Genomic DNA, 27266 nt, shown 5'->3' with positions numbered 1-27266 from the left:
CAAACTCCGTCTTCACCTGCGACGCAGTTAAATTCAACATCGTTGTTGGTCACCAGCGAAGATCAAGAGCTCACACACAATGTCACAGACGCCGGCGGCGTGGGATCCCGGATTTCATCTCTAATGACGCATCTTCCAGTTCTGAAAAACATTGTTATTTTCATCTGCGTGTTAACAGCTGTTCTCATCACATGCCTGGTCATCAAAGTGGTCAGGTAGGTCAGGGTTGATCTCTTCTATTAGACGGTTCTATAAGAAGCAGCGTTGCAATGATGCAGTCACAGTTTGGTGACCACGGTGTAAATGTCGCTCTTTGTAGTGTTTCTGGTAAATTCATCGATTGGGAGCACGTGGTTGTGTTCGGTCTGGGCCTGTTCATAATATTCCTTCTGTGTGAAGGCACTCAGCAGCCTGATGGTGCTGTATGTGGGCTATTTTGTGTCCTTATGTGTTTGTGACCATACCATCTCTGTATTCATCACATATGATTTATTTTAGGTGTACTGTTTTCATATTTCATATTGTGGCTGCAATTATTCATGACAATTCTGATTGCAGATGAATCTGTTGCTTTTTTTCCGGTTAATCGGTGGATCTTTTAGTAAATAAGATATCAGAAAATAGTGACGTCTTTGAATTGCTTTACAAAGATTTGAAACAAGGGGAAAAAGCATATTTAATCTTCATTTGAAAAGGTATGAATAGAATTTGGCATTTCGGTTGATAAATCACACAATTTACACACAAATGGTGGCAATCAATTTTCAATTAATGTCGATTGAATAATCGTTCCAGCACGTTTTCTTCCTCGGGAAGTATTAGTTTGAGGTTGTACGATGTCACCGCTTTAATCCTCACTATCTGAACTGGAATAGCTGCACAGCTGATGTTGTGGTTTAGTCAGTCAGACTAAATGGGCGAGATTGCATTTCTTCTGCTCGGCTCATGTTTGGCAACGTTTTTCTTCCTCACAGATCTGGGAGACGATTGAGAAAAACAAGGAAATATGACATTATAACGACACCTGCTGAGCGTGTGGAGATGGCCCCTCTTAATGAGGAGAACGACGATGAGGACGACTCGACCCTCTTTGACATCAAATACAGGTTTGTTTGTTTCTTTAATTTAAAATGCGTCATGTTATTCTCAGCTGGAAGAACACTTTAGTTGTTCTACTGTTTCTACTGACCAAATAAGAACGATTGCAGGCCGAATCCCATTGCGAGAGATGTCCACACATGAGATACAGTGACTGTAACAGTGGAGATATTCATCAGTTCACACTCTGGCCCTTTATTTCTACAGAAATGCATCTGTACAGAATATCTCCCAAATAAATAGTGCGTCTTTGAAAGGGTTTAGCTCAGTCAAACAAATGAAACATAAAAGATGAGTGTATTTTCAAAGAACTGAACCCTTTGTAGTAATTTTGTCCTTTTGAATTGTCTGGTTTTACTTCTCTTGCTTTTCCTCAATGCCTCTACTTATCTAACCAATGTTGTGGTCACATATGTTAACCTTTATTTCCCTAAGGTAACGCACCTGACTCTCTTTTGACTGTCAAATGTTGCTGGGTGGCACCATAGTTTTGACAAAGTTAGTGTAGTGCCACTAAAGCGGATGTCTGACTGCTTTTACTATTGTCCTTAATATTAAGCACACAACAATTAGAAGTACTGCCATGCAGTATAAAACCACAGCGTCAGAATAGGAATATCAAAGTATGCATTTCAATGTGTGTTTCTCACTTGAACTTCCTGAAGAAACATTGCAGGTATCTGATGTTGGTATTAGGTTTCACCCTTCCGTCCTCTCCATTGTTCTTTAACGCACAACACTTCCTCAAAGGAAGACACGACGTCCTGTTTACCTGACATTCTCGACATGCAAGTCAGACCGGACTGCAGGGGAACGTTTCCTCCTAACCATATGGGCGCACCAGATACAGTTCACTGTAACTGAGTTTTCATTTTGTTTTGCAGGTGAATCCCAGCATGGACATCACTATTTGACAACTGCTGTCTTGCACGGGACAACTGAAGTGATTTCCTGTTGTGTTTTTTTTGTGTGGTTGAAGATCAGCAACTTCATATTCTGCTTGTGCATGGCTTTCATCTGTGTTACAAGGACGGGAGCCACGTGGATATCATTGTTTGCAGCTTTACGGCTGCTTCATGTGGCACAAATTACCTGCACACTTCTCTCTGATATTACATTTTCTGACAGTTCTTGCCATTTAAATTTCTACGCTTGAGCTACAGGAGGAGTTTATAGTAGAAAGGAACCAGCGCCTGCTTTGATATACACTCATTAAAAATTAAGACCACCAGTCATTGCATCAAATGTCAACATGCAACAAATATTACGCAGAGAATACTCTATTGAACTGAAAAATGTGCACACTTTGAAGAATCTATTGACATACAGCAATTGATTTTTTTTTTAAACAAAAATTTCATACCAAATATATTTCTACCTACCAACCACTTTGCTGTGCATATATACTGTTGAAGGTGGTCTGTCCTTTTATGTATGAAGTAAGCGTATATTTTTTTACTGTATGTGGTAGACGTTCCTGTTTTGCTGCTATCTCAGCTGACTTACGTTTTTTCGAGGTTCAAATTTGATTAAAAGCTCAAATAATACAGTCAGGGTACATTTGTGAGGTGTTTATGAAATGCATCTGTTTGCTCTGAATGTGAATCCTGTGATCAAGTGTGTTCAATCATGTGATAATGTCGTTTAATCAAACAACCACAGTATTTAACATGTGCGACACGCACTCGGTGTCTTATTTTCTAAATCAAAGACAATGTTACGTCAAAATGATCCCAAAATCTGGTATCTCTTGTTTGAGATATGAACAGTCAGTAAAGTATACATGGAACATCTCCCACCATCATTTCTGCTGATGGCTCACTGACTCTTGTAATGTCTAACTAGAAATGGACTGTTTCCCCCCCTGAAGAGTTGGCTGGCTTTGACTGTTGTGGGAAATGTTTTGACAATGCGAGTTTAAAATGGAAGTTTTACTTGATTGTGAATAAGTCCGTAAAACCACTTGGCCCACTAAATAGTTAATTACTTAAAAAAAAAAAAAAAACTCAAAGCACAACTGGTTCGTTGAAATTGTTCTATCTTTATTTCAAATACAGAATATATAATTAACAAAAAGTCTGATATAAAGTACACAGAAGAAATAACAGAGTTCACAAACGTCTCTGTATGCACACTAAATTGAGTTAAAGGAAACTAACACCGTTGCAAAACACACCTAGATTAGGTTTCTGCACTAAATGGTGTTGTAGGAGACTTTTTTTTTATTTTTTATCCAAACTGTTATTTGATTGAGTGCACCGTGGCCTCCAGCTGTGTCTGAATGACTACTACCACAGAAAATATTGCAATGCCCAACTTGTACAACTTTTTCTTTGCAGGAGAAGGAACAGTGTGTCATAAACAGAGTTTCTGACATTCACAGAAGATTGGATACCTTTGTTGTCGCTGGTTGACATACAAGCGACATGGAGTGATGTGTGTGAATGTCTGAAAAGGTTTTTGAATCAAACTGTCAAACATGTTTTTGATACAGTGATCGTTAGCAGATTTCTGGCTATTTCCCGTGTTATCCATCAGACTGTATGACCACTGTTCATTTCAGGAGTGTGTCATGTCTCATTTTAGTTTCGGACTATGTGCAGATCAGATTTCTGCCTGTTTGTCTGAGTGTGTCTTCCATCATGGAGACGTCTTATTTTATCTTTATTCGTTGGTGAAACTGTGGAAAAACCCTGCTCATGTACAGAGGCTGATTCTATGCTTTTATTAGAACTGAGTCCTCTGCTACAGACAGTTCCTGTTGTAAAATGAATTCACGTCATTGTGGTAACTATTTGAAGACTGTAGCTAATTCCCCTATTCCCACATCTAAACCAAAAACAAGTTTTGCAAGTTTATTGACGAAAAACAAAGTCCCTGTTTAATTTTTTGACACAGAGATGTGTGTACTCACAGCTGTTTCCTCCGTTTCCATTTCTTTGAAAACGCGACTGAAATAAAACTGCTTCCTTTGAAGTGTGAACGCGTTTTAAGGGAGAGGCTTGAAGTGTTGTTTTTTCCCCCCATTCTGATCTTTTGTGTGTTCTGACCCAGAAATGTACATTCACTTTGTCATAACTGCACAGTTGAAGAGTCCTTGAGTCACACTGAATATTTTCAGAACTAAAAAAATGAAATATACTCACGTTATGTATCAAGACCAAGCATGCAAAAGCATTTGTTTTGCGGGAATTTGGACATCAAGCAGATGTTAACATGAAGTATACATGACAAAAAGTCCAGTAAAACTATACAGCACCATCCCATGCGTTTTTTGTCAGAAACCACATCAGTAGAAAGTCAATTTCAGATTCTGGGTTAATTAATTATTTTCTAATTTGCTGAGCTCAGAGGAGCTTTCACAAATCTTGTATTGCCTCCGACTGCTCACGTCTAGTACAACTTTTGTGTCTATTCTTAACTTTACCCGTGGCGTCGGCCAACATACAAGTCAACTGGTGCATCTTGTCAAAACATGAAGAAATCACATGACAGGCTGCTCGTTTAGCTGCAGAGCTCTTGGAGCAATTCAAATTTGTCTGTTAGTTGTTATTGAAAGAGGCAGTTTGTTGCAGAGAAATACCCAAATCATTTGCCAAAAAGCACATATCAAGACAACTCCTAAAAAACCTAAAAACTGAACTTTGAAACTTCAAAGTACAGAAGTATAATACAAACTAGCTTTGAACTGATGTATTGGTTTGACAAATACGTCTGGTACGGCCTTAGAATAAACAGAATTACATGTAACTCTGTCCCATTGTGTTAAGAATAACTTGGATAAACCCAGTTGTATTTCTGGGCTTGTGAATGGTCTAATTTATTGATTATTATTATTACAGGCATAAAATACTGGCAACTTCAATCAAAATCCACAAATATCTATATCAACCTATGTTGGTTGAAATACTAACCCAAACCCTCTACACAAGTACAATTCATACATCATTTTAAATGGATAAAGGCATACACGTTATCGGTTTGTACTCTGTTATTGCACTACTGCTAACTAACTATTCATTTATTTAAAGCACATTACGAGGTTCATTTCTTTTGTAAGAATATCACCAATGCATTCATTTGAAAAAAAAAAAAAAAAGCTAAGTTCTCACTTACTACCAACACACAGCTACAGCCTCACTACCAATATTTGCGGTGCAGAAACAAGGCTGGTGTTCGTTGAGAGAAGTTCACAAGTGAGTTTACCGCCGCCCTACGTCTGTGCAAACAGTCTTATGTGAACAGCGGGTACACTCCTTCGTTATGCTCACAGAAGCTCGATACAATTCAACGTGTCTCCTTTCGGCTCTCAGGGTAGATCCGACGTTATCACCTGGCAGCTCTGGTTGACTTGACTTTGGGAATTCTTTGCTTATGAATAACCTGTTTTACACCAGCGGCTTTATAAGAAGCTACAAAAGCACAAAATGTTCTCTACCAGAGGAAAGTTGTGTTATCACAAGTTGAACATCATATTAAAACAAACAGTTGACCAACAATTTCTCTGTCATCATTGATCTCCCTGATTATTAAGTGCTTCCATCTTGTGGGCCACAAAAAGTGTCTCACAGGAGCCAATAATTCAGCAGCTCCTCGTGACGTTGACATGCTGGGTAAATTACAACACACCTGTAATGGAGCCCTGTTAATCATTAATACATGGCATCTAAAAATATGTTCTGATTCCGTAATTTATAACCATACTGGAAAACGTGATGCCCTTTTAAAAACGGTCTGTTTAAGAAAAATAAGGGGCGAACAGATGACAGTGTCTCCATGGACACCGGTAGAAAAGGCTCTCATTATTTTAAAGGCTGCCATAGAAATCTCATTAAAGTTAAAACACACCAGTGAAACAAGTCACTAAAAGAGCTTGAAATAGAAAAAAATTCATTCCACGAATGAAAATAAGTGAATTAAAATTTCACAAAAGTACGGTTACGAGAAAACAGCGTGTACGGAGTCCGCTCAAAGTGTTTTCCACGGAGATCCTTTGAGCTACTTGCTCCGCAGCTCCTTCTGTGGTCTGCTGGCTGACTCACAGGTCCCAGTGTGGAGCTGGAGCGCCCCCTGTCTGTGCAACGCGCTAAGGGTCCTGAACTCCAAAGGCATGGTGTGAGGGCTGGAGCTGGACGTGTACTCGTACTTCAGAGCGTCGTAGTAGTGGTATTTGACTGGTTTGCCCTGCGGGTCGAGCGGGAAGGGCCAGAAGCCGTAAAGATGGATCTCTTCACAGAAGCGAGTGGCCATCGTGTACATGAGGAGCCCAGTGGTCGGACGCTTTATGTGGACGTTGTTGGTTAGCCAATACCTGTTGACAAAGACATATAGTGTGTGAGTGGCTGCATCCGATAACTCGATACCTGCCACCTAGAAATACAGCAAAGGGAAGAATGAGCTCTAAGTAGCACACTTAAGTCAGTATTCACTAGGAGGCAACACTTCTCCTTCAGTGAAACCTTCCTCCCTCAGAGTTTTGATATAAATCCAGATATATATATATAGAATGCCGGATCACACAGCGTGCAGCTGAATCCTAAGAAGTCACTCGAGTAAAAAAAAAATGTAGAGCCTGCCGGATACGTTTCTCCTCTGTGGACCACCGAGCTGCCCCTTCAAAGACCAACTGCTACAGATAATCAATACGTGAGCTTTTCACCTCTTCTTCTGTTTGCTCAGTGGATGAACTGCAAAAATATCACCCTCAACAAGTTATTTTGAAAATCTTGATTTTAAATGAATGCTGAAGCAGCTGGCTGATAAATTGATAGAAAATGAATTCTCTGGTTCCAGTTCCGAGCTACCTTTTGTCTCTTTTACATCGTTGTAAAATGAATATGTTTGAGCTTTTGTTCATTGGACAAAATAAGCAATCAGAAGATGTCATTTTAGCCTCTTGAATCGAGTGCAGCCATCTGCCCAGGAAACAAACAACATCTATTTGTCTTAGATCTGGACAAAGACATGTAATAATGAAAGTAAAAAAAAAAGAAGAATTCTCTCACCACATTGGCAGAGCTTTTACTGCATGTATCTTTGGAAAAATAACTCTTGTTTATTACTTGTTCAGGATATGTTTTGCAGCATGTTTGAAAAGAAGAAGCTGCACACACTGCCGCTGCTCTGCACACTTGCATTCTTCTTCTTCTTCAGGTGACCTCGGAGCTGCTAGGACAGATGCTGCCCTCAGAAGCAGCTTCAGGGACAAGGCGGTCAGACGTGCACTTGCCCCGACTTCATTTTCCTTTCCAGTCACTCGCCCATTTCTCCAGCCTCGGGGCTACGGCTGCCTTCTCTGGCTGTACGCTCCGTGGTTAGAGTGGAAGGTCACCTTGAGATGCAGAGGTTGTACTGTTTAAAGCAGTTTGTGTGACATGAAGGAAAACTCTGGAGGGCAGGTTTACAGTGCAACCGAACGACTACAGCAGGTGATCAGCATCTTAACACGCAGCGGAGACAGCCTGATTATCAGCAAAATGGTCCGATTGTGGCGTTTGGTTGGAGTGAATACGAGTAGATCTTTTGTCCTCTAGGGCACATGACGGGGAGTCAAAGTCCAGTCGTACTGAGAAAATGACGAGGTCAGGGGGAGCTTTTATCAGACACCACATTAAAAAGCAATAAGGCATTGGATTCATCTCCAAAATGATTTTAGGTGACTGCTTTTCTCTTGTTAAACACTGACCAAACAGACTAGAAAAAAGTAATGGCCCAATTCGACCCTTTTGCAATTAGAGTGTTACTTGGGGCAGACAAAATGGCATAATCTGGAGACTGAACAGCGGTTGTTAGGCTTTCAACAAAGCAGAAAAGATCCCGAGCAGAGTCTGCTTGTGATGAGAGAGAACCAATGACAGCAACACAAATTGCACAGATGGGTTTTAGAACAGCCTGCAGGCAGTGAAGGCTGTATTTTGACAGATCTGGAAAAAAAATCCTCAAAAAAAGATCCAGTTCTAAAATAAATCATCAGAAATAATAAGGATAATCAAAATGTGAAGGTCCTATTATACCACAGCTTAACAGCATATCTTATTTGTATCAATATCTAAATATCTAAAAACAACTATTTGGAGCAAACAAGTAAGTGATATTTTGCACATGGTTTGACATTTTGGGAAATGCCATTATTTGCTTTCTTGCAGAGCACTTTTCTGTAGAGTTCCTGCTTTTTGCCTGATAACTGCACCGGGACGACAAGATTACGGGAAACCACTGCACTTGGCGTTGGATCACCAAGAAATAGCCAAAGCATGTAGCTCACATTAAAAGCACAAAGTGTGTGTTTGCAGTCGAGCTAGCAGCATGGCTCTAGGGAGGGAAGTATCGCTCAGTTTTCATCATGCTGCTCACAGGAGCTCTGAACCCGGAGCAGCGGTTGCCAGCCTGAGCCGTCTCTTACCCTCTGACAGCATGGAGAAGGCGCAGCGAGGGGAAGGCGGTGCGAACGTCCACAGTGTGCAACAGGATGAGACGAAGGGCCCACTCCACGCGCTCCTCTCCCCCCTTGGCCATGAAGGCCGGGATCCACAGCACGCTGCCGCTGAGGCTTTGAAGCCGCTGCAGGAAGCGGCCCCTCCACTCTTCGCTGACCAGGTCCCGGAAGGCCCGCTGCACCACCGAAGGGTTCATGGTCACCAAGTTGGTCCGCCACCCTACGTCCCGAGAGTACTCCTCCACTGGTGCCAGGTTGCACCTTACAACAAGCAAAGCAGATTCATTGACTGAGAAAGCTTTGACGTTACACATAGAGCGAGCACATTTTCTTCTTACATTAGTCTCAACTCACACTTGTGGGACAGATCCTGAAAGGCCTCTCTGTGTGTAGTGGACTGCTGTTAATCATTTGATCAAAGTTTAAAAAAATTCAGAATTCAGAAACTTCAACAGACTTCTCTCCTGGCTTTTTAGCACCCTAAAGCATTTCTGGAAATGAATATAAAGACAGCTCCTTCCCTCATTTGTTTTGTTAAACTCTGATTCATCTCAGGTGCAGATGGGTGACAAACCTGAATAAAAGAGTGTGGAAAACATTATTTAACTAATGCAGGGTGTGAGGGCTCACTGAATGGTTTGATAAATATGAAAATGTTTCATATGCTATGATCTTCAGTCACCAGACTCACAAGTGGGCTTAAATGAAAGCCACAAATCTACACTTCAATCACACATGTCCTTAAAGTGAGCTTAAATGATTTGATGTACCCGTTTTGAGAAGTCATTCATTTCACGAGCAGATTACAGTGACTGCTACTCTGCAATGGTTACTTAACTTCAGACGTGTACCTTTTCAAAAATCGTTTTCTTCCGGCACCTCGCACATTACGAACACATTTACATTTAGTTTTTCCCCTTTAAATCTACCCTCCATCTGTTTGTGTCCCCAAGCTATAGTCAGACCATTTGTCAGGCAGAAGTGTCTACCAGGAGAGAAACAATACAAGTGCCATTCAGCAGAAAAGCAGCATGACCTTTTTAGTTTATTGCCGTTAACCTCGGCCTCCGAGTAAATACCAGAAAACACAAAGACGTAATTATCTTCACGGTGCAGCAACTCTCTTCGCTCCAGTGTGGAAGGACAGCGAACCGGGAGTGCTCGCGTTTAACAACTTAACGGATTCTAATTTTAAACCTGTGGTCGCTGTCCAGTGAAAACCCACGTCTCCAAAACATCAACAACACAATTCATTTCATTCAATTTAGTCCGTTTCATCGGGGAAAAAAAAAAAATTCCAAATCATGATGAATAGATGCATGACTTTCACTGGACAGTAACTTACCACTGCAGCTTAATGGTTGCCGTCAAAATACTATGACAGCTGATGCACCTGCTGCAGGAAACAGTTCAAAGATCACATGCAAGAGGAAAACAGGACAAACATGCACCATCAGCCGACTCTAATTTATCCTTGAAAGCTCTAATAAATTGCTCAAGTACGCCAAATGATTCCATTACATCATCACAAGACACAAATGATCTCGAACCCAAAATGCTGTCAACCTACTCAGTGGAACCGCAGCGTATAGGGCAGAGAACTATATTTAGCTGAGGCATTATCTCCGGATCGGACACGTGAACGTCAGAGTAAAATCCTCGGCTTCTCAAAAATGCCACTTTCCCTGTTGTCTGCCTTCAGCCAACCATTACCGCCGTCATTATCGTGCTGCGGTGGTCGAGAAATCACGACCTCGCCTCGTCAGCACAACATCGCAGCACTTAGAGAAGACGAGATTCGCCGACAACAGAATCAATTTCAGAATAAGAAAGGGACACAAAAGGATTTTGAGGCCTATTCAGCTGTCGATCAATCCGCTCAATGAGGTGGTACCACACACACAGCTACTTCCTGCTCCATTGATACAGCAACATTAACGTCATTGATTTATTAGAGGCTGTTTCTCACAGTACTCACCTCTGCAGTTACTGCACGTTTTGTTAGATTGTTCTGCTGTCCACAGAATCCCAACAAGAATATATTTCGTTTTTTTGCATCTTTCATTATAATACAACCCCAGACAGATTTATTTCCCTCCGATGACAAGTGAATAGTGATAAATAACCCACTCAGCGACTCCTTAAAACACAAGGCAGAGCCGGCTGATGGCAGAGCCGGCTGATGGCTTCGCGAACACAATCCTCTGGTAAATGAGAGCAGGACCCCTGAGAGCGCCGGCGTTTCTCTAAGAAGCACAATGTGTTTCTGCTGGATGCAAAAGACCTTTCAAAATGTCACTCTAATGTATGATCGTGCATTTAATTGCTCTCAGTCCGGCAGCTCATTTCCAACTTTTAAATCATTTTTTAAAAAAGCGTTTACCAGCTTTTTCAAAAGTGCAATTATTATATTTCCACCGACTCTGAACCTGAATCAAACCGAGAAACTGCTCATCATTCCAACGTGAATTACACTCTCAGTAAAGTGAGATAAAGCTCAAACTGACACCAATGTGCTAATCCATTTCAACTACGGTCCACTTTCACTCGCATGTGTTCTGGTTTATTCCAAGTGGAAGCCTTCCAACCCTGTCATCACCGATGCCATTTCTAAAGAAAGAAGAGAAAGAATACCTGATAACAAAGTCGTGAGAGTCGATGTCGGGTCCGCAGCTGCTGTTGAGCAGAATCCCAGAGTTCCCCACTATGGCGCAGCGCCTGTGATGTTGGTTCTTCATGGGGGATATCGTTGGCAGAAGACGGTAGAGATTCTCCGAGATGTTGGTGGTGCTGTGGCGATCAAACACATAGTGGATGATATCTCCCGGTTTCAGTGTGCCCTTCAGAATAGAGATGTCCCTCTCTGGGTCGAGAAACCTCAGAATATTCTTTCTGTGAAGAGAGAAAATGCACACGAGTTGTAAAAAAAAGACTCTGCTGAGCGGAGTGTGAAAGGATGTTGAGGTAACTGTGGCGAGCGGTGAGTCTGCCTGATGAGGTTGGAGAGCGTCTTGTTGAAGGTCCAGTCGTTTGACGGGAGCTTGACGGTGTTGTTGCAGCTCGGACTGAGATGATTCACGTCTTTGCTCGATCGTGTCAAAGCAGTCGGATCCACGTGTGCTGCAGCCTTTCTAAATGAGAACGGGAAGTGGTGTTACTGACACGCTATTGTTGATGTTTAAAGTCCTGATCAATAAGGAACAAAAGCCTTGATATTTGGTTCATATATTGTGTTAATTTCGCCCCCTTTTCCCCCCCAATGTAAGGGTTCTTTTTTATTTTTCCTTTCTGAATCGAGGGTGTAAGAACAGAGGACGTCATATGTTGTACAGAAGATTAAGGAGACACATTTGTGATTTTGGGTTATATTAACAGTAGTGGAATGTAACTAAGTATACTTACTGAGGAACAAATGTTGGATACTTGTTCTTAAATAAATAAAGCTTTACTCTTTTATGCTACTTTACACTTTTACTTTGATTGCCCGACACTTATTTCCCAGCATAAGCTATTAACTACATTGTACAGTAAAATTTGACATTATATAACATTCATGGAGGCCATATATTGCATAATGAGTACTTTAAATACATTTGAACACTTATGCACCATATTATGCAGGACCTTTATTGTAATGGAGTATATTTACACAGAGGTATTCCTACTTTTACTTAATCAGATCTAAATTATTCCTCCACCGCTGCATATCAAAAGAATCGTCTCGGCTGCAATGAGGCTTACAGTCATTTAAAAGCAATAAAGTTGAGGTTATTTGCCATTTTATTCAGCATTATTCTGATGGCAGATGTTTTTGTTATCACATGGATACCACCACATTGATGGGTATTTATAGCAGCTGCCTTCTCGCTGTAAAAAGCAATGAGACGTTCACTGTGAATGACTCACTGTCAAGGCTGCAAAGGAATAAAATGCCCAATGCCAACTATACAAATGATATGGAAAGACCATTAAGCTCCCCACTGGTGGTCTACAGCTATATGCATTTGTATATACAGTATATATATATATATATATATATATATATATATATATATATATATATATATATATATATATATATATATATATATATATATATATATATGTGTGTGTGTGTGTGTGTGTGTGTGTGTGTGTGTGTGTGCGTGGAGATAATTGGATTTCAGACCTGTGCGGTTTAGGGATGAGCCGATGAAAGTTCATCTTCTTTGAATGTCCAGTATTTCTACAAGGGGGGGGGGGGAAGAAATGGTTATGATTGAATTATGAATCACATACTGCAGCATGAAGGCTTGGTTGATAATGGACTGATGTTTCAAGTCCTTCCTGTATCCTGTAACAATAATGCACCTATTCAATCCCAGCTGTACCGTGCTTCCGTCTTTCTAGACAGAATAAAGGTGGAAAGCATGCATCAAGGTATTTTTAAAGCAATCCACTGTGGGTCCATTTGCTGATGGAATGAGGAGAAATGGGGCCTTAATGGAGCCCCATTATACTGAAAGGAGGTGTTATTTTCTCAAGATAAGGCAGCAATCTTTTTAAAGAGGTGTTGAATACACCATGCAACCAATATGCATTTTACAGTCACACTAAATCGGCCTATTTTTCAATCATGACCTTGTTCACATGTGATAAAATAAAGACAAGCTGCCAGCTTGTCTTGAAGGAGTGAGGAACTGAAACAGAAGAGCACTTCCCTGACAGACAAGTGGGCCGTTCTCACTCGTTTTACAATCCTGGTGGCTGTAAATATATTGTTACAATCGCGTTAAGCTACATTTATGCAGAAATGGAATCGGTGCTGGGTCTTCTCCCACCGCGAGTCACAAACCAATATGACCTCATTACAACATGAGCCACAGCCGAGTAACTGTATTCAAAGCAAAATGGTCTTGCTGAAAGGCAGATGTGAGAATCCAAAAGAGAGAGAGAGAGAGAGAGAGAGAGAGAGAGAGAGAGAGAGAGAGAGAGAGAGAGAGAGAGAGAGAGAGAGAGAGAGAGAGAGAGAGAGAGAGAGAGAGAGATTCAGGTAGCACAGTATCTATAAAGCGGGGATGATAATGATGAGTGGAAGAGTGGGATGTTGCACTGTTGAGGCCTGGTTGGTTTTACATGTGCCCGATTTATTTTAGTCCTAAATTAAGAATGCATTGTTTTTGCAGGTCAAATATAAGCGTGACTTGGAAGATGTCTTCTGCACTGCTCAACATTTCAAGGACTGAAAATTAAAAAGAAAAGAGGAGAGACTCGTTTGTTTCCACCCCTCAGTCTTTCTTTCCCTCACACACGCACACACACAGTCTACCCCTATAGTGTAAATGTATCCCATCCGGCATGCAGGCTGCTGCAAGACAAATAGCCTAATCCTTGGAGACCCTGGCCAGGCTGCTGTCGGAACAGCTGCTGCACCCAAGTGTTACAAATTGAAACAAACCACCAATTGTCCAAATCCAACTCTAAACTTCAATGCAATAACGATAACCTCTTTTATTTCACTCATGTATTCTTTTGTCCCCTCTTCCACTTCACAGATTCAACCCTGAGAGGAAATAACCTGCTGGCCAAGAAAACAATGGACACACGCACGCACACACACACACGCGCACACAACGCATGGGTAAATTGCGGGGTGCTACTTACGCAGTTTCTTTCTCCACTTCTGCAATATCATCAATTATCAAAACCACAACCAGCAGCGTTACAAAGCCGAACAGCAGCGTGCGGAATACAAGCGGCATGGCTGAGGGGGAGGTGGGCTGCAGCCGGGGTGTCCCTTCTTTCAGCAAACACTGTGCTACATTAACCTTCTTGCGTTTTCCCATTTATAAATCAAAAAAATGCGCTCAGCCATCTCTCCCATTGTTCTTATCGCCGGAGTCGGACACTCCCAGACGAGCTGCGGAAGAAGAAGACGGTTTCCTTGTGTCGGTTTCCCGGCGGGGGCTGCTGCTGCTGCTGCCGCCGTGTCTCCGGTGTTACCCCCTTATTCCCCAGTCAAACTTTGAAAGCGTGCACCTACACCGCCTGCCATGGGAGCAGCGCGATGTGGACCACATGCAGCCTTAAAGGCGCAGCGGACAACAACTCCGTCTCGCGACCCCGAGCAGCCGGTTTGATTTCACTCTCCAGGTGTTGTTGGCTCCCTGAGAGGAGGTGGAAAGACAGCAGCACAGAGACAGTCAGACAGGCGCACCAGGCACGCTTTGCACCGAAGTAGTAGAATCTTCTCCGATGTGCAGTCTTGATAGCCTACATTACAAAATAGAGGTCAGTGCTTCAATGAAGCTCACGTGGCCACCAAGCACAGTACTATGAGTGAGCCCCAAATCAGACGAGCACTGAATCTAATGGAGAGGCATCTTTTAATAGCTCTGGTCACCAGTGGTAATGAGACACAATACACCAAACGTGTCTTATTACGCTCCACCACTTTCAGAGAGGAATATTGTCATTTGTACTCCACTACATTTATCTCACAGCTGTAACGGTGTATGCATTGTTCAGGATTAAACTAGTAAATCCCAATCTCTTTCTTTTCTTTTTGCTTGTAAACCCTGACAACAAAAAGCACTTGACGCCGCTTGTCTCCAGTAGTTCCACCAACGACTGGTTTCACCTGCACACTCCCCAGATGGTTTCATTTAAAGAGCTGTTTAAGACCCAACGATGTAAAACGATCTAAATACAGCATCAATAAAAGGCAAGCAAAGAGAAATGTGTGCTGCGCAACTTGTGTTTCTTCTTCTTTCCAATCCAATCAATCACCAATGACCCTTTACAATTGTCTTGTGACCCGATGGAGGGGGTCTGACCCCTATTGGGAACCACTGGACCAAATATAAAGTAGTTAAAACTAGCTCTACAGTTGCAACAATACTTGACACTTTTGTGCTTCGGTAGGATTTTTACATTGTTGTTATTTCGGACCTAAATACTTCTTCCACTACTGATGCAGGTTTTTGGTGCATTTCACAGTTTGGAGGAAGTAATCTTTCTTTTCACTGAGCTATTCCCACTAAGAAATGAATGTTGGACACCACTATCATTTCAAAAAAAGTCTCTGACACTCCCATTTGTATCGCTCAGGGTATTTTTCTGGTACAAAGTGCAGGACTGCTGATCTTGTAAAAAGAAATGCATCAGACCATATATCTTTGTATTACCGTCACTACGACCAGCTCTGCTGTGTCTACAGTTTTCTTTGTTGATATATTTTCTAAAGCTATATGTTTATCCTGAGAAAGCGAGCTGGGCATATTTTCTTGCAGTTTCCTGTTGAAATGTTTACTCCACCTCGGGCACTTAAATGTTAATGGTGGAGTTACACTTCACTTTCCCTTGAAGCAACAATGTACATTCACTAATTGCTGCTTAATTATAGTGCTTAAGCATTGAGTGTAAACACATGTTGAGATTTTAATTATCTATAAATTACAATCGTTTGAGCACAATGGCCATTTAAATGATAACAGCTATATTAACGACACTGGAAGCCATCAGTGTAGTTAACTAAAGTATGCGAGAACACCGTGGCCACATTTGAGCAGTTATTGTGTCAGTAGATAAATACAAGCAACAAAAAGAATGCAGTTTTCAGAGTATGTCATATTTAAAGCAACCACACGTTACATTGGACATTTGCTCATCATCAGCATCATCCTTCAGGGCTGTCTCTTCGTCCTGCTCATCCTCATGATCATCGCCAGTCTCGCTAGTCCTTCATAGTTGCCTAAATATACTCACATTTGCAGCTGAATCATAGTTTATTATGATCTATTTACTGACTTCAACTATATGCATGACAGTTGAGCACGTGGTTGTTACATGGTCAGTTTGGCTTTAATTGCAAATGAAGCATTCATCAGTCAAAGCAAATGTAAAGTGTTGTCTCTGGCTTTCTCAAATTACATGCATATATTAGCGACACAATTCAATTTCACATGGATAATGGGCTGATTTACATAAAGTGAAAAGTGCAGCTGCAGACTTGACAGTGTGCATAACGACATGACTCATATTCACCCTGCTCATAGCATTTAATACTAATGCTGATTCATATACTCTGCGTGTATGTGTGACATGTGAAGTCTCACATTTGCATTCACATTCGGCAGTTCGTGATGGTGTTGAAAAATCAGCATCCAGGCATGAGCATCTAAATGTCAGCGGGCTGAACTCACTCACTCCACTAGATTAATATTCACTGAAACACAACACAGTACATCCCTCAACAGTATGAACAAGACATAAAAGTCAAAGTTCTCCACGGATGATTTATTGCTTTGTGTGGTCTTTTTTTCCCTGCTGGAGTCGTTGTGCAACAGTTTGTCTCACTAAAGCAGCCATTAGGCTAATTGGCGCTGCTTGACTGAAAGAGAGAACTCTCGCCTGCAGCAGCTTCTATTTCGAGGTTGCTTGCTTTCTGTGAGCGCTCTGGCTTTTCAACAAGGACACGTTTTCCCGGAGTCTCGCAGTTGCATCTCGGGTGTCTTTGATGTGGCGAGTGCCAGGAGCCAGGTGCGTATCAGGGAGTGATGTTAACTGAGGCAGATGCTGCCGATACTGTAGCTGTTGTCATACACCAGCTTTCTGTCTTGTTGAAGAGTGTCATCGTGCTATTATTAGACGTTACAACCACAGAAACACACTCGTTTTTGAAAGTGTGTTGAATTTGGATTCACAAGAACTTAGAAATGATAACTATGACGTGTTTTCACAAGAGGCTTATTTCTTTGCTCGGTACTACACAAGCCAAACATTAACATTTTTGTGATATATTTATCTTATCCCAGAGAGTTCTTTGATTTAATACAATGATGTGATTCATTCCAGTCCAGCAGACTGGGTTGTGTTGTACCAGATAATAGGAAAAACAGAGCCTTGACGAATGTTTGGCACCAACACAGAACGCTTAGTTTTGGCTCGGTTGTTTCGAGCTGCAGAGAGGCTTCTGCTTTCATTATTTTTGATTCATTAAAACATTTGAAGTACACGCTTCTCCGATCAGTCCTCAAATTCACAGCACATACCATGTGCGCTGTGTGACAACACAATAAACCAGACCCCCGCTGACCCTCTGCAGCTGGGACTCAGGTCAGCCTCTAATTGGCTGTGTGCAGGTGTGACAGCTTCTTTGTTTGGAACATCGAGGGTGACCTTTGGAAATATTTTGGGAATGTGGTCGTGGGCTGCAAAGAAATGTCATCGCTTATAGTTGGCCAAAATGTTACAGTCAAAGCTCCAGCTTTCGGTACATGTCAGTGTGGTTGATAAGGTGGTGTGTGAATGTCCCAGCACGATGTCAGGGGCATCAGCAAAAAGGAAAAAAACTGTCTCAAGAAAAATAATAAATGCCCCCAAAATGATGATTTATTAAGTACAATCACACAGTCTTCATTGTGTCACGTAGCAGCTGAAAGAAAATGGAATTTGCTTGTCAATACACTGTTTTGGGGCTTTTATTTTTGCCTAGAAAGGGTCATCACTCTTAAAAATTAGACAATATTTGGATGCATCTTTGCCCGGCCACTATGATCATTAAAACAAAGAATAGATTAGTCCAGTTCTCAGATCTTAACACTGGCTTCCTGTGTGTCACACAGATTTATTTAAAAGACAACTGTTGGACGCAGTTTTCTTCTTCTTCTTCTTTCTTTAAAAGACAATAGAGTAGCAGTCTGAATAAAACCTTTTAGAATCCAGATGGATTACAGGGATCTTTTACAACCTCTCTGTATTCTCAGTTGCTCCTTTTTGAACAGTGACCGAAGGATAAAAGATGAACTAGAAGCTGTAAATCTGCTGTGTGACTCAAAATATCACTCGTCTGTGAGCTACAGTCTGTTTTCAGGTCAATACTTCATCTTCCTGAAGTACAATATTGACTCAGCACAATATTGAGATCATGTGATGAGCCGTGAATAGACTGAACTTCATGCTCTTCTCTTTATGGTGCCTCGACACTTGTTTAAAGGTTAAAGGGGGTTTGATAGAAAATAATGTAGTTCTGTACAATATGTAGAGTCGATCAAAGCGGCGTATTCGTCATAAAATGTAACTTAAATGTTACGATGAATTGTTGTATATTTATAGCTTGTTTTACTTTTGTGAATATGTGCAAGTACATGACAGAATAAATCCAAACCAAACGTTGGACAGCTAGCTCTCTGAAAAAAACCAAAAAGTCTTTAAAAAAAAAAGACTGCAAAAACACTCATTTGAATTTATTTTCTGAAAAATAATTTATTTCCAGAGTAAAATAAACAATATGTTGCCATACAAAAAGTGTAAGAAAAGGGACAATGTCAAAACTGTAAATGCAGAGCGAACATACATCAGAGTAACAGTTCGTACAGTGTGTGCCGAGTTGCATTAAAGAGTTCTTCAAATACATGTCCAGGAATAAATTCAGTGTGTTCTTTGTTGTTCACTTAGACCTCTCTCTCTCACACACACACACACACACACACGCACACACACACACACACAGAGAGAGACCTCTGTAGTATTGATTATTTATCCCAGATCAGGACTGCACCATTTTGAAAAATAAATCTAATTGCGGTTTGACCGATATTGCATTTGCGAGATTGGTGGGAATGATATGTTTTACATCATCGTTCTCATTTTTGCTGAAAAACAATAAAACGACAATGGCGTGATTTTTGCAGGGGCTCTGTACCAAACCAAGATGCTTTCTTAAGTCTGTAGAATATGAAATGTGGGCCGGGACATCTCTGCAGCACGACATTGTTCAATCTGAAATTGTATTTTGACACAGATTTAACCTCTTATAAATAATGCACTGAATGCAATTTGGAAATTGTAAGCAGCCAGTTTGGCATTTCGATTAAAATGTTGTGTAACTGTGCAGCCCTATTGCAGACATTACAGGCCCAGGGTTGTTTCGTTTGCCCCAACAATGCAACATGCTATGACTTGTCCCAAATCTTCTGTGACATCAGACATACACATCCCAGACAATTAGATTATATATAATTTATACTGTCCTTTCAAAAACAATCTAATAAAACATTCTGCACCTAATGAAACTAATATATTACTCCCTATCTCTTTTACTTGAATGTCCAAAAAATACAGAAATATTATTTTTGATTTTCTTGTTTGCTCTTCCACTCGGTGCAAAAGTCAAAAGAAAATATAATTAACATTCTTATTTCAACAAATCCCTTATTAAGACGCGTTAGGCTGGATAAACTCTGCAGGTATGGAAATAAAACAAACTGCTATCATGAAAAACAAACCTGCAGTCTGACACAAAACTAGTAACAAACATCGATGTATCAGATATGAATTGCACATTTGCATCTGTGAGACAAGACTTCACAGTCTAGTCTAAACAGTATCAAAAAGAGTGGCTGTGCTCCAGCAAGAGAACGAGGAACTGAACAGTGCATGATGACACGAAGACACCACCTTGTTTTAAGGTCCTAGACTGAGTTAGTTGACAGTTAACACATCTAGTAGGCCACTATAATAACAACCCAGTCCGGGTGTTTCTGTTCTCGTCTCGTCGTATAAGAACCCTTCCTGCATTGAAATAAAATGCAGTAACTGAACTATTCGTTTGTAAACACATGGCAACTTTTAAATGTGAAAAACGGAGGAACCACCCAACTTTCGTTTTTTCTTATCATAAAAATCTCCTTTTTTGAGAGCGTGACAGGCAGAACACGGCCCTAAAACAATATGGCAACTAGTTGTAATAGCATCATGTCCACTCGCTACTAATCAGCTAGGGCCGAGCCTGACAGTACTGTAGTCTGACCACCGAGTCAACACGGGAATTCACCGGCAACACTGGACAAACACCTCTAAAATGGACCCTTAAAAGTTTACCGAGGACGTGGAGAGCAACGTCACCTGTGACGGGCCGTTAAATAGATCGCCTTGATCTAAAACACTTTATTTTATCCTTTGAAGAAAAGAAACAGAAAATGTTCTTTTGCGAGAATGCGAATGTCAACATTGTCCTTTTCTTGCATAGCAAACTACAAAACTGACTCTATATTTTCACAAACCTCGTCGTCCTCCAGGTTGTATATAAACTTTGTCCTGTCTACTACTTTGGGGTCGTCGGTGAGAGAGGGGTAAAACTCCGTCGCCGTCATGTAGCCCTCGTTGCTCTTGATGTACTTCTTGTAGTTCCTGCGTAAGCAATACCACGTGGTGGTGTAGAGGAGGAAGGCGACGCCCTTGAGGACGATGGCGAGGCTCACGTACAGATGCCTGTAAGCTACGTTGTCGTAGAGCAGGCAAGCGCCCCGATCGCCGCAGTCTGAGCTCCAGAATAGGCAAGTAGAGTCGATCCCAGCACCGAATATCAGAGGAGGGGGGATGAATCCTGTCAAACAGAAACACTGACTGAGCCCACGTACTCTTTTTGGGTCAATATCAAATAACTCGGCAGACTTTTTTCCTCTCTTTTAGATTTTTCTTGTTCAATGTTCAAATCATTCTCATAGAAAGGTTTTTTTTTTCTTTTTTGGAGGAATATCTTTATTCGCCTTTGTGCTCTGAGAGTCAGATGATACCAAGTAGTAGAAGATAGAGTAATTATTTATGTTATATTTAACACAAATATGAAATATATATATATTTTTTAGATTATTTGAGAAATGCGTTCCTTCTACTTCCTAAACACTGAGCTAATCAAAGATAATATCTCTTTCATGATCTGTAAAATTTGACCAGCGCGTTTCTAGATAACTGGATTCAGTCTTCCTTAATTCCATTACTCCTCCCACCAATACAGGCCTCCATCGACCCGAAACGCTTTGCTGGTTTCTTGTTCCCACACGGAGACAAATCAGATCAACACAACAGCATTAGAGTTGATGGCACTAGAAAAACAAATGCATATTCAGGCCGATCGAGGCGTGTATTGATGGGAGCGACGAGATTATCTGAGCTCTGTGAAACCTACACACACTTAACGGGTACTGCGGCAGTATTGAGACGTAGTACACCGTAGTATCTGAGAGAAGTCCTTACCGAGGAGTCGCAGCAACAGAAACAACACTCCAAGTGCATAGGATTTCAGCTCAGGGCTCACAGTCCTACACGGGAAGCAGAGAGAATAAATAGTTTGGTTGTTGTATTAGATTGGGTTGCAAGAACACACATCCACAAACACAGTGCACCCACTCATCCGTTTCTATCAAACATACCTGATTAGGATGATGACAGAGGGCGTCTGGGCCATGGCTCCGACCAGGCTACAGGCACAGATCACACACAGGAAGATGAGGAAAGACTCCTGGCAGCCCGGCATCGGACATTTCCCCGAAACGGCTGTGGCCAGGTCACTCTCGGAGGATACACAAGCGCATCCCGTCAGGTTCTGTGAAGAGAAGAAGACAGAGCTTCATACAAGAACCCTTTGAAAAATAACCAGGAAATCAAATGACAGGGTACAGAAGTACTGCTACAGCATCAAGTCTCTTCATTTAAACATAAAAGACACTAATCTGCAGTCGGCATCTGATCTGGTAAAAAACACATGTGATAGCTGGCGACACGACAATACTCGGACTCTTCTTTACCTGAACTTTAATGTCAAAGCACATGTTTAAGAAGTTCAGAGAAAAGTTTGCGTCATGTGTGATTCATTTTCAGTTTTTTAAATTATTTTTTGATTACTGTTACTGATCGAGACTTAAAGGCTAAAGACCTGGGAGATGTTGGTGGCGGTGCGAGGGCTGCCCGTCTGGGTGCAGCCGGCCAAGCAGGCAGACAGGTAGGTGACACCGTTGGAGCCGCACACGGGGCTGATGGAGGAGGTGAAGCAGTTGCAGCGACTGATGCACGGAGCGTCTGGTTTCTCGCCCACCCGCAGAGTCCTGAACAGAGACACAGAGAGGAAGCTGAGCATCCGCTCCAACTGCAAGTACCAGGTCTATCTGTATGTGGCACAAACTAAATCGAAGAAGCACTTTTTTATTTTTATTTTTTTAAATCAGGGACACTATGGTTCACTTTCAACATCTCCATGGAAACTGCTCTGGAGCCGGCTGGGTTCAGGCTACCGAATCGAAAAGTAGCGAAGACCTAAAGTCAGTGTTTGTGCACGGAGAGAAACACTGACTTCACGGTGAAATAACGAGACATTCAGGCAACTGTGTGGCTGCGTATGAAACCGGAACACTTTTTTTTGGAAGAGACCAAAGTGTGTCTGTAGTCAAGTGTGTTGTTAATCCCCCCCAACAAATTCAGTGCACTGTCACAGAAGAGCGAGAAAACCCCCCAAAAAACATTTACTTTCGAGACACAAAGTTGTTCGAATAAAGAGTAAGCCCACTGTGCTCCAATGACCGTCAGCGGTAAGATTGTATTTACACATTTAGACCCTTTGCAGTTCACCTCCAATAAAGCCCTCCAACCTTGGCAGCAGTGTTACGTTTCACTGATACAATGTTGTTTACTGCTCATGTTTATTTATTCGAATAAGTCCTCACGATAAGACACACATTCACAGTCTAGGGTGTAAAAACTCTTTGTGGCCAAGGGTATGTAATAAAATAACTGCATTTTATCGATAGTTTACTGCTCATAGTCAACGTCTAACTTTCTCTGCTGGATCTAGAGGAACTCTACTAACTTCCTCCTGGGGATGAACTGTTTAATCTCATTTTACATACAAGCTGCATGCGATTGGTTAGTTGGCACAAAACCAGCTTTGTAATGGAAATTCAATCGTGGCTAAACTGGAAGTTCTTGGGTGTACTGTAACTATGGATTCCTGGCGATGCCACACGGTGAGCTCTGTGAGGAGGACCTGCTCCAGATGTGCATATGAAGGGCTCGTTGGATGCTCATTGTAGTCACTGTACACTGATGGAACCACAGCTGTGAATATAATATTCCATGTTACACACCGGTCCTTTGAGGAATCATCTGTTTGAAGAAATCCAGTTGAAGAATCTGGATTTGTTTTGGTTGTTTGGAGGTAAAGTGCAATTAATCAATCAATTAAGAACAATGTTTTTTGTCTTCTGCTTTCCTGACCTCACAACCCCTCAGATAAACACGTGTGCCGCGTTAACCAGTGTTCAACGTTTATAATACACATGGCTGCCATCTATCCAGCTTTCTCTCTTACTCGTTGCCGTACGGGACAGTCACCCCTGCGACGGGGCCGGTGTCGCAGCCCACGAACAGGAAGGAGACGTAGCAGGCTGTGGAGATCAGGTTGACCAGCATGGCCATGCGGATGGCTCCCAGCGCCGACAAGTTCAGCTTCTTCACCAGCAGACCGCCCATGAAGATCCCCAGACATGCACACGGAATGGCCGTCATACCTTGAAAACAAAGTGGAACCTTTGTGATGATGCTGTTAAACGGTACGTAGTACGTGTGCGCTCACGGCCCGTTTGCTCTGGAAACGCACCTAACAGCTGGTTGGCTGACGATGTGGTGAGGTTGAACTGCTGCTCGAGGTATTTCCCCAGAAAGGCAGCAAAGCCGGCCACGACCGCGATCTCCATACACGCCGCCAGGACGATGCAGGTGAACACGGGGTTCGACAGGAGGTGCTTGGTCACCTTGGGGATCACTAGTCGTGAAGAAATAAAGGATGATCATTAACATACGAGCATGTTGGTGAGCAGGACATACTGGATCCTCTCGTTCCCTTTAAGTCGGTTTTAATCTAATATGATGAACTTATTTTAGCAATCAAATAGCATAATACTAATACATATTATAATGAACCAATTACTTGATGGATACTCATTGTTTACGTTTGTTTCTTTCCTACTTTTGGACAATCTGCATACTTTTTATGCTGTTCGTACTTTTACTTGAGTACTTTCCCAGAGCATCACTTAACTTGTGAGTACTTGTTATTGTAGTATTACTACTTTTTTTACTGAGTTTAACATTTTAGTGTTATTCACATTTGTCAAATATAGTAAATGAATGAATATGTGTTTTAAAGAGTCATTTCCTTGCATTACGGCACTGCGGTGCCGCAGTGGCTCTTGCACACTCACCCCTGAGTTGCTGACAGCAGGTGGGGCTGTTGGCAGGCTCGTGGTTGCGTGCAACCCCATTGCTGGGCTTTGGAGTCTCGTAGTCTGCACTCGGAGAGGGAGGAAGCATGACCTGCTCACTCTCTGCCCCCTCCTCTCGCTCGCTGGTCGGCAGTGACTGAGGGAAACCGAACATGAAGAGAGCCGAGCAGAAGAGCAAGGCGCCACACAGGAGGAAGCCTGCCCACCAGGCCCCGATCCACCGCGGGTCTTCTGGAGTGATGCCCAGCTGATCTGTGGAGAGGCCCAGCAGGAGGTCAACAAACCAAACGCACAGAGAAAACACGCGAAAGCAACGCAACACTGGAGACGTATTCAACTCACCGGTGTCAATGAAGATAGCGTCCACGTAGAACTTAGTGCAGAGGGAGCCGAGGATGAACCCACAGGCTGGCCCGAACACCAGAGTAGAAAAGAGGATCCCTGCAAGGAAACAAACACCCACGTTACTGGTTTGTTTGGGCTTATTATATTCAACTCACGCTTTTATATTGACAGAAGCACGGTTTTATTACAGCAGCTGTGAATGTTGTACTTTAGGTCACCAATCATAATCAAGAGAAGCACCTCCGATATACAAAAACGGGATCCTTTGTACAAAAAAACACGACATACATGATCAAATATAATTGACTTTTGCCTCTAACCCACCCTAAGAATCAGGAGGAGTGGTGCTTGGGGAGCTATTTGGGATTCAGTGTCTCGCTGGAGGACACGCAGACATGTGGACAGGAGGAGCGTGGGATCAATGTCCCCATGCCGGAGGGTTTCAATACGTAGCATCAACGTTTGCAGATGAAATGTAACACGTTCTGTATTTATTATTTGTATTGTGTTTCATTGTCTTTATCTGTGAGATAAAGAGGCTCATTTCCTGCTGTGGTGGGACAATAAAGTTTTATTTTATTCTAAAACCATATTAAAGCCCTGTGTGTGTGTCAGTAGAAATAGTTTTAAACAATCAACATTTTATTTTGAATGATGAGAACACTTTTAGAAACGCATCCACTTTCAGGAAGGCCACGCAATGTAAAAAACGAAATCGGAAAAATGCAGTCTTCAAATGTTTTGCTTTGTCCAACCAGCAATCTAAAACCCAATAAGATGAAATGATATAAAACACAGAAAAGCTTGGTTATTTGAGTAGCTGGACCCACAGAATATTTGACATTTTAGCTTCATTTCAGCTCTACGTTCATGTCCCAGGAGGTACGGCGGGAAGCAAGACAGCAGACAGGGAAACATTTTGGCTGTACGACTCCGCTAGTGCTGAGAGTGAACGCACGGCCTGCTTCCCGCCTTTGACCACCCACATAGGAAGGGAGGGGACACATTCACATAATTGTTGCCTCGTTCACACCACAGTTTATTCTTCACATGAAGGAAATGGCTCACAGATTTGTTAGGTGTGGCTCCCCAACTATGACGGGGCACAAACACACTCATTCAGACGAGGAGTAGAACAAAAGAAAAGGAGCTTTGATGTTGGGATTGGAACAAACTGCTTTTATCATAAACAGTCAGCTGAAACATCTTTGCGGTTGACAGTCAGGCCGGCGCGGAAATTAACAAAGATACAAATATGTATCTATGAGGCGCCAGAGCTTTTTTTTTTTGCAATATGAGAAGAAATGTAATTTCCTCTTCTTACAGTCCAAATGCAAGACTGAAATCAAAGTTTAAAGCCATTAAGCTCAAACAGTGTTTAACCACCTCTGTATACAGACAGCGAGAGGGACTCGCACCCACAAACACACAGGAAGGAGCTGTTGTGGCACATCGGGGAGTGTTTAGCAGAAACCGTGCAGTTTAACAGCACTTCCGGGAGGGTGGCAGCCCCCGTGTATACAGCAAATGTGCCTGTGGTGCTGCAAATGTGGTGCTCTGCTTTGAGTGTTTCCTTAGAAACTGAGTGTTTCCTTCTCATAGCAGCAACATCACAATTTCTTTCGCCACAGGAAACCTCAAAGAGGAAATTCAGTCAGTGAAATCACCTTGCAGGAGACAAAGGCTCAGCTAGCCCACGGGGCCCACGACCACAGAGCGTATAAACGTTTCCACAGAGGTCTGTGCAGAGCCCCGCGCTGCTCTCAGAGACGCCGTCTCCTTGATGGAGATCACTAATCTATGAGGGAGCATGGCTGCTTATCAATCTGCTGCTTCTGCACCAGAAACAAGGCCAACACAAGTTTTAAATTGATGACATTCGTAACATGAAAGATTTAATAAATAAATAAATATTTTTTTATTTTCTTCTTAAGGTCAAAGCCAGCAGAGGAAACGCATGCAGCAAGTAGAGTCTTCCACATTGGGATTAAACTGGATCTAGTAGTCAAAACATAAACAAAGTATTGCTTCAGTTTAGTGCTTCAGTGTTTCTTCTCTACCAAGCAGAGCCTAATCTACTTAATGTGAGCTGCTCCAGATAAACACTGAGCTGCTACATGTTGAAAACACACACACAGCCTTGTGTCAAACTCTCCAGTTTGGCTTAAAGGAATTGGTCAACATTTTTGGGAAGTTATGTTCTCATCTAACGCTCATCAAGAGAGGGAATAAATAAAAGAATATTTCCCAAAATGTCATAATATTCTTTTAAAGGCAACTTCTTCGGCGTACAGGAAGAGGCGGAGCAGCGGAGGTAGACGCCATGTGGCCATAACGTTGGTCATCCAGCT

At 42.0% G+C, this 27266-nt stretch overlaps 2 protein-coding genes across 2 annotated transcripts in view; both read right to left on the bottom strand.

Annotated features, from left to right (window-relative positions):
* Positions 1–1987: 1987 nt before the first annotated feature.
* Positions 1988–14768, bottom strand: st8sia2 (ST8 alpha-N-acetyl-neuraminide alpha-2,8-sialyltransferase 2). Its single transcript, XM_079273600.1, has 6 exons — positions 14177–14768; positions 12702–12758; positions 11524–11664; positions 11168–11425; positions 8501–8794; positions 1988–6409 (listed from the first exon to the last, which is right to left on the bottom strand). The coding sequence occupies exons 1-6, from the start codon at positions 14356–14358 to the stop codon at positions 6097–6099; spliced, it is 1245 nt and encodes a 414-aa protein (XP_079129726.1). The 5' UTR covers positions 14359–14768; the 3' UTR covers positions 1988–6096.
* A 3990-nt stretch (positions 14769–18758) lies between these two features.
* The window catches only part of slco3a1a (solute carrier organic anion transporter family member 3A1a), a 29588-nt gene continuing 21080 nt past the window's right edge, over positions 18759–27266 (bottom strand). Inside the window, exons 3-10 of the mRNA XM_079288219.1 lie at positions 24913–25011; positions 24550–24822; positions 23946–24110; positions 23658–23856; positions 22230–22398; positions 21727–21899; positions 21551–21615; positions 18759–20900 (exon numbers count right to left, since the gene is read on the bottom strand). Coding sequence (XP_079144345.1) covers positions 20548–20900; positions 21551–21615; positions 21727–21899; positions 22230–22398; positions 23658–23856; positions 23946–24110; positions 24550–24822; positions 24913–25011 — 1496 coding nt within the window. The 3' untranslated portion in view covers positions 18759–20547. The remainder of the gene's footprint in view (positions 20901–21550; positions 21616–21726; positions 21900–22229; positions 22399–23657; positions 23857–23945; positions 24111–24549; positions 24823–24912; positions 25012–27266) is intronic.

Source organism: Melanostigma gelatinosum, assembly GCF_949748355.1.
Source record: "Melanostigma gelatinosum genome assembly, chromosome: 1".
Taxonomy (NCBI): domain Eukaryota; kingdom Metazoa; phylum Chordata; class Actinopteri; order Perciformes; family Zoarcidae; genus Melanostigma; species Melanostigma gelatinosum.
Note: the sequence above shows the minus strand (reverse complement) of the source record. Positions and strands in the feature narration are given on the sequence as shown.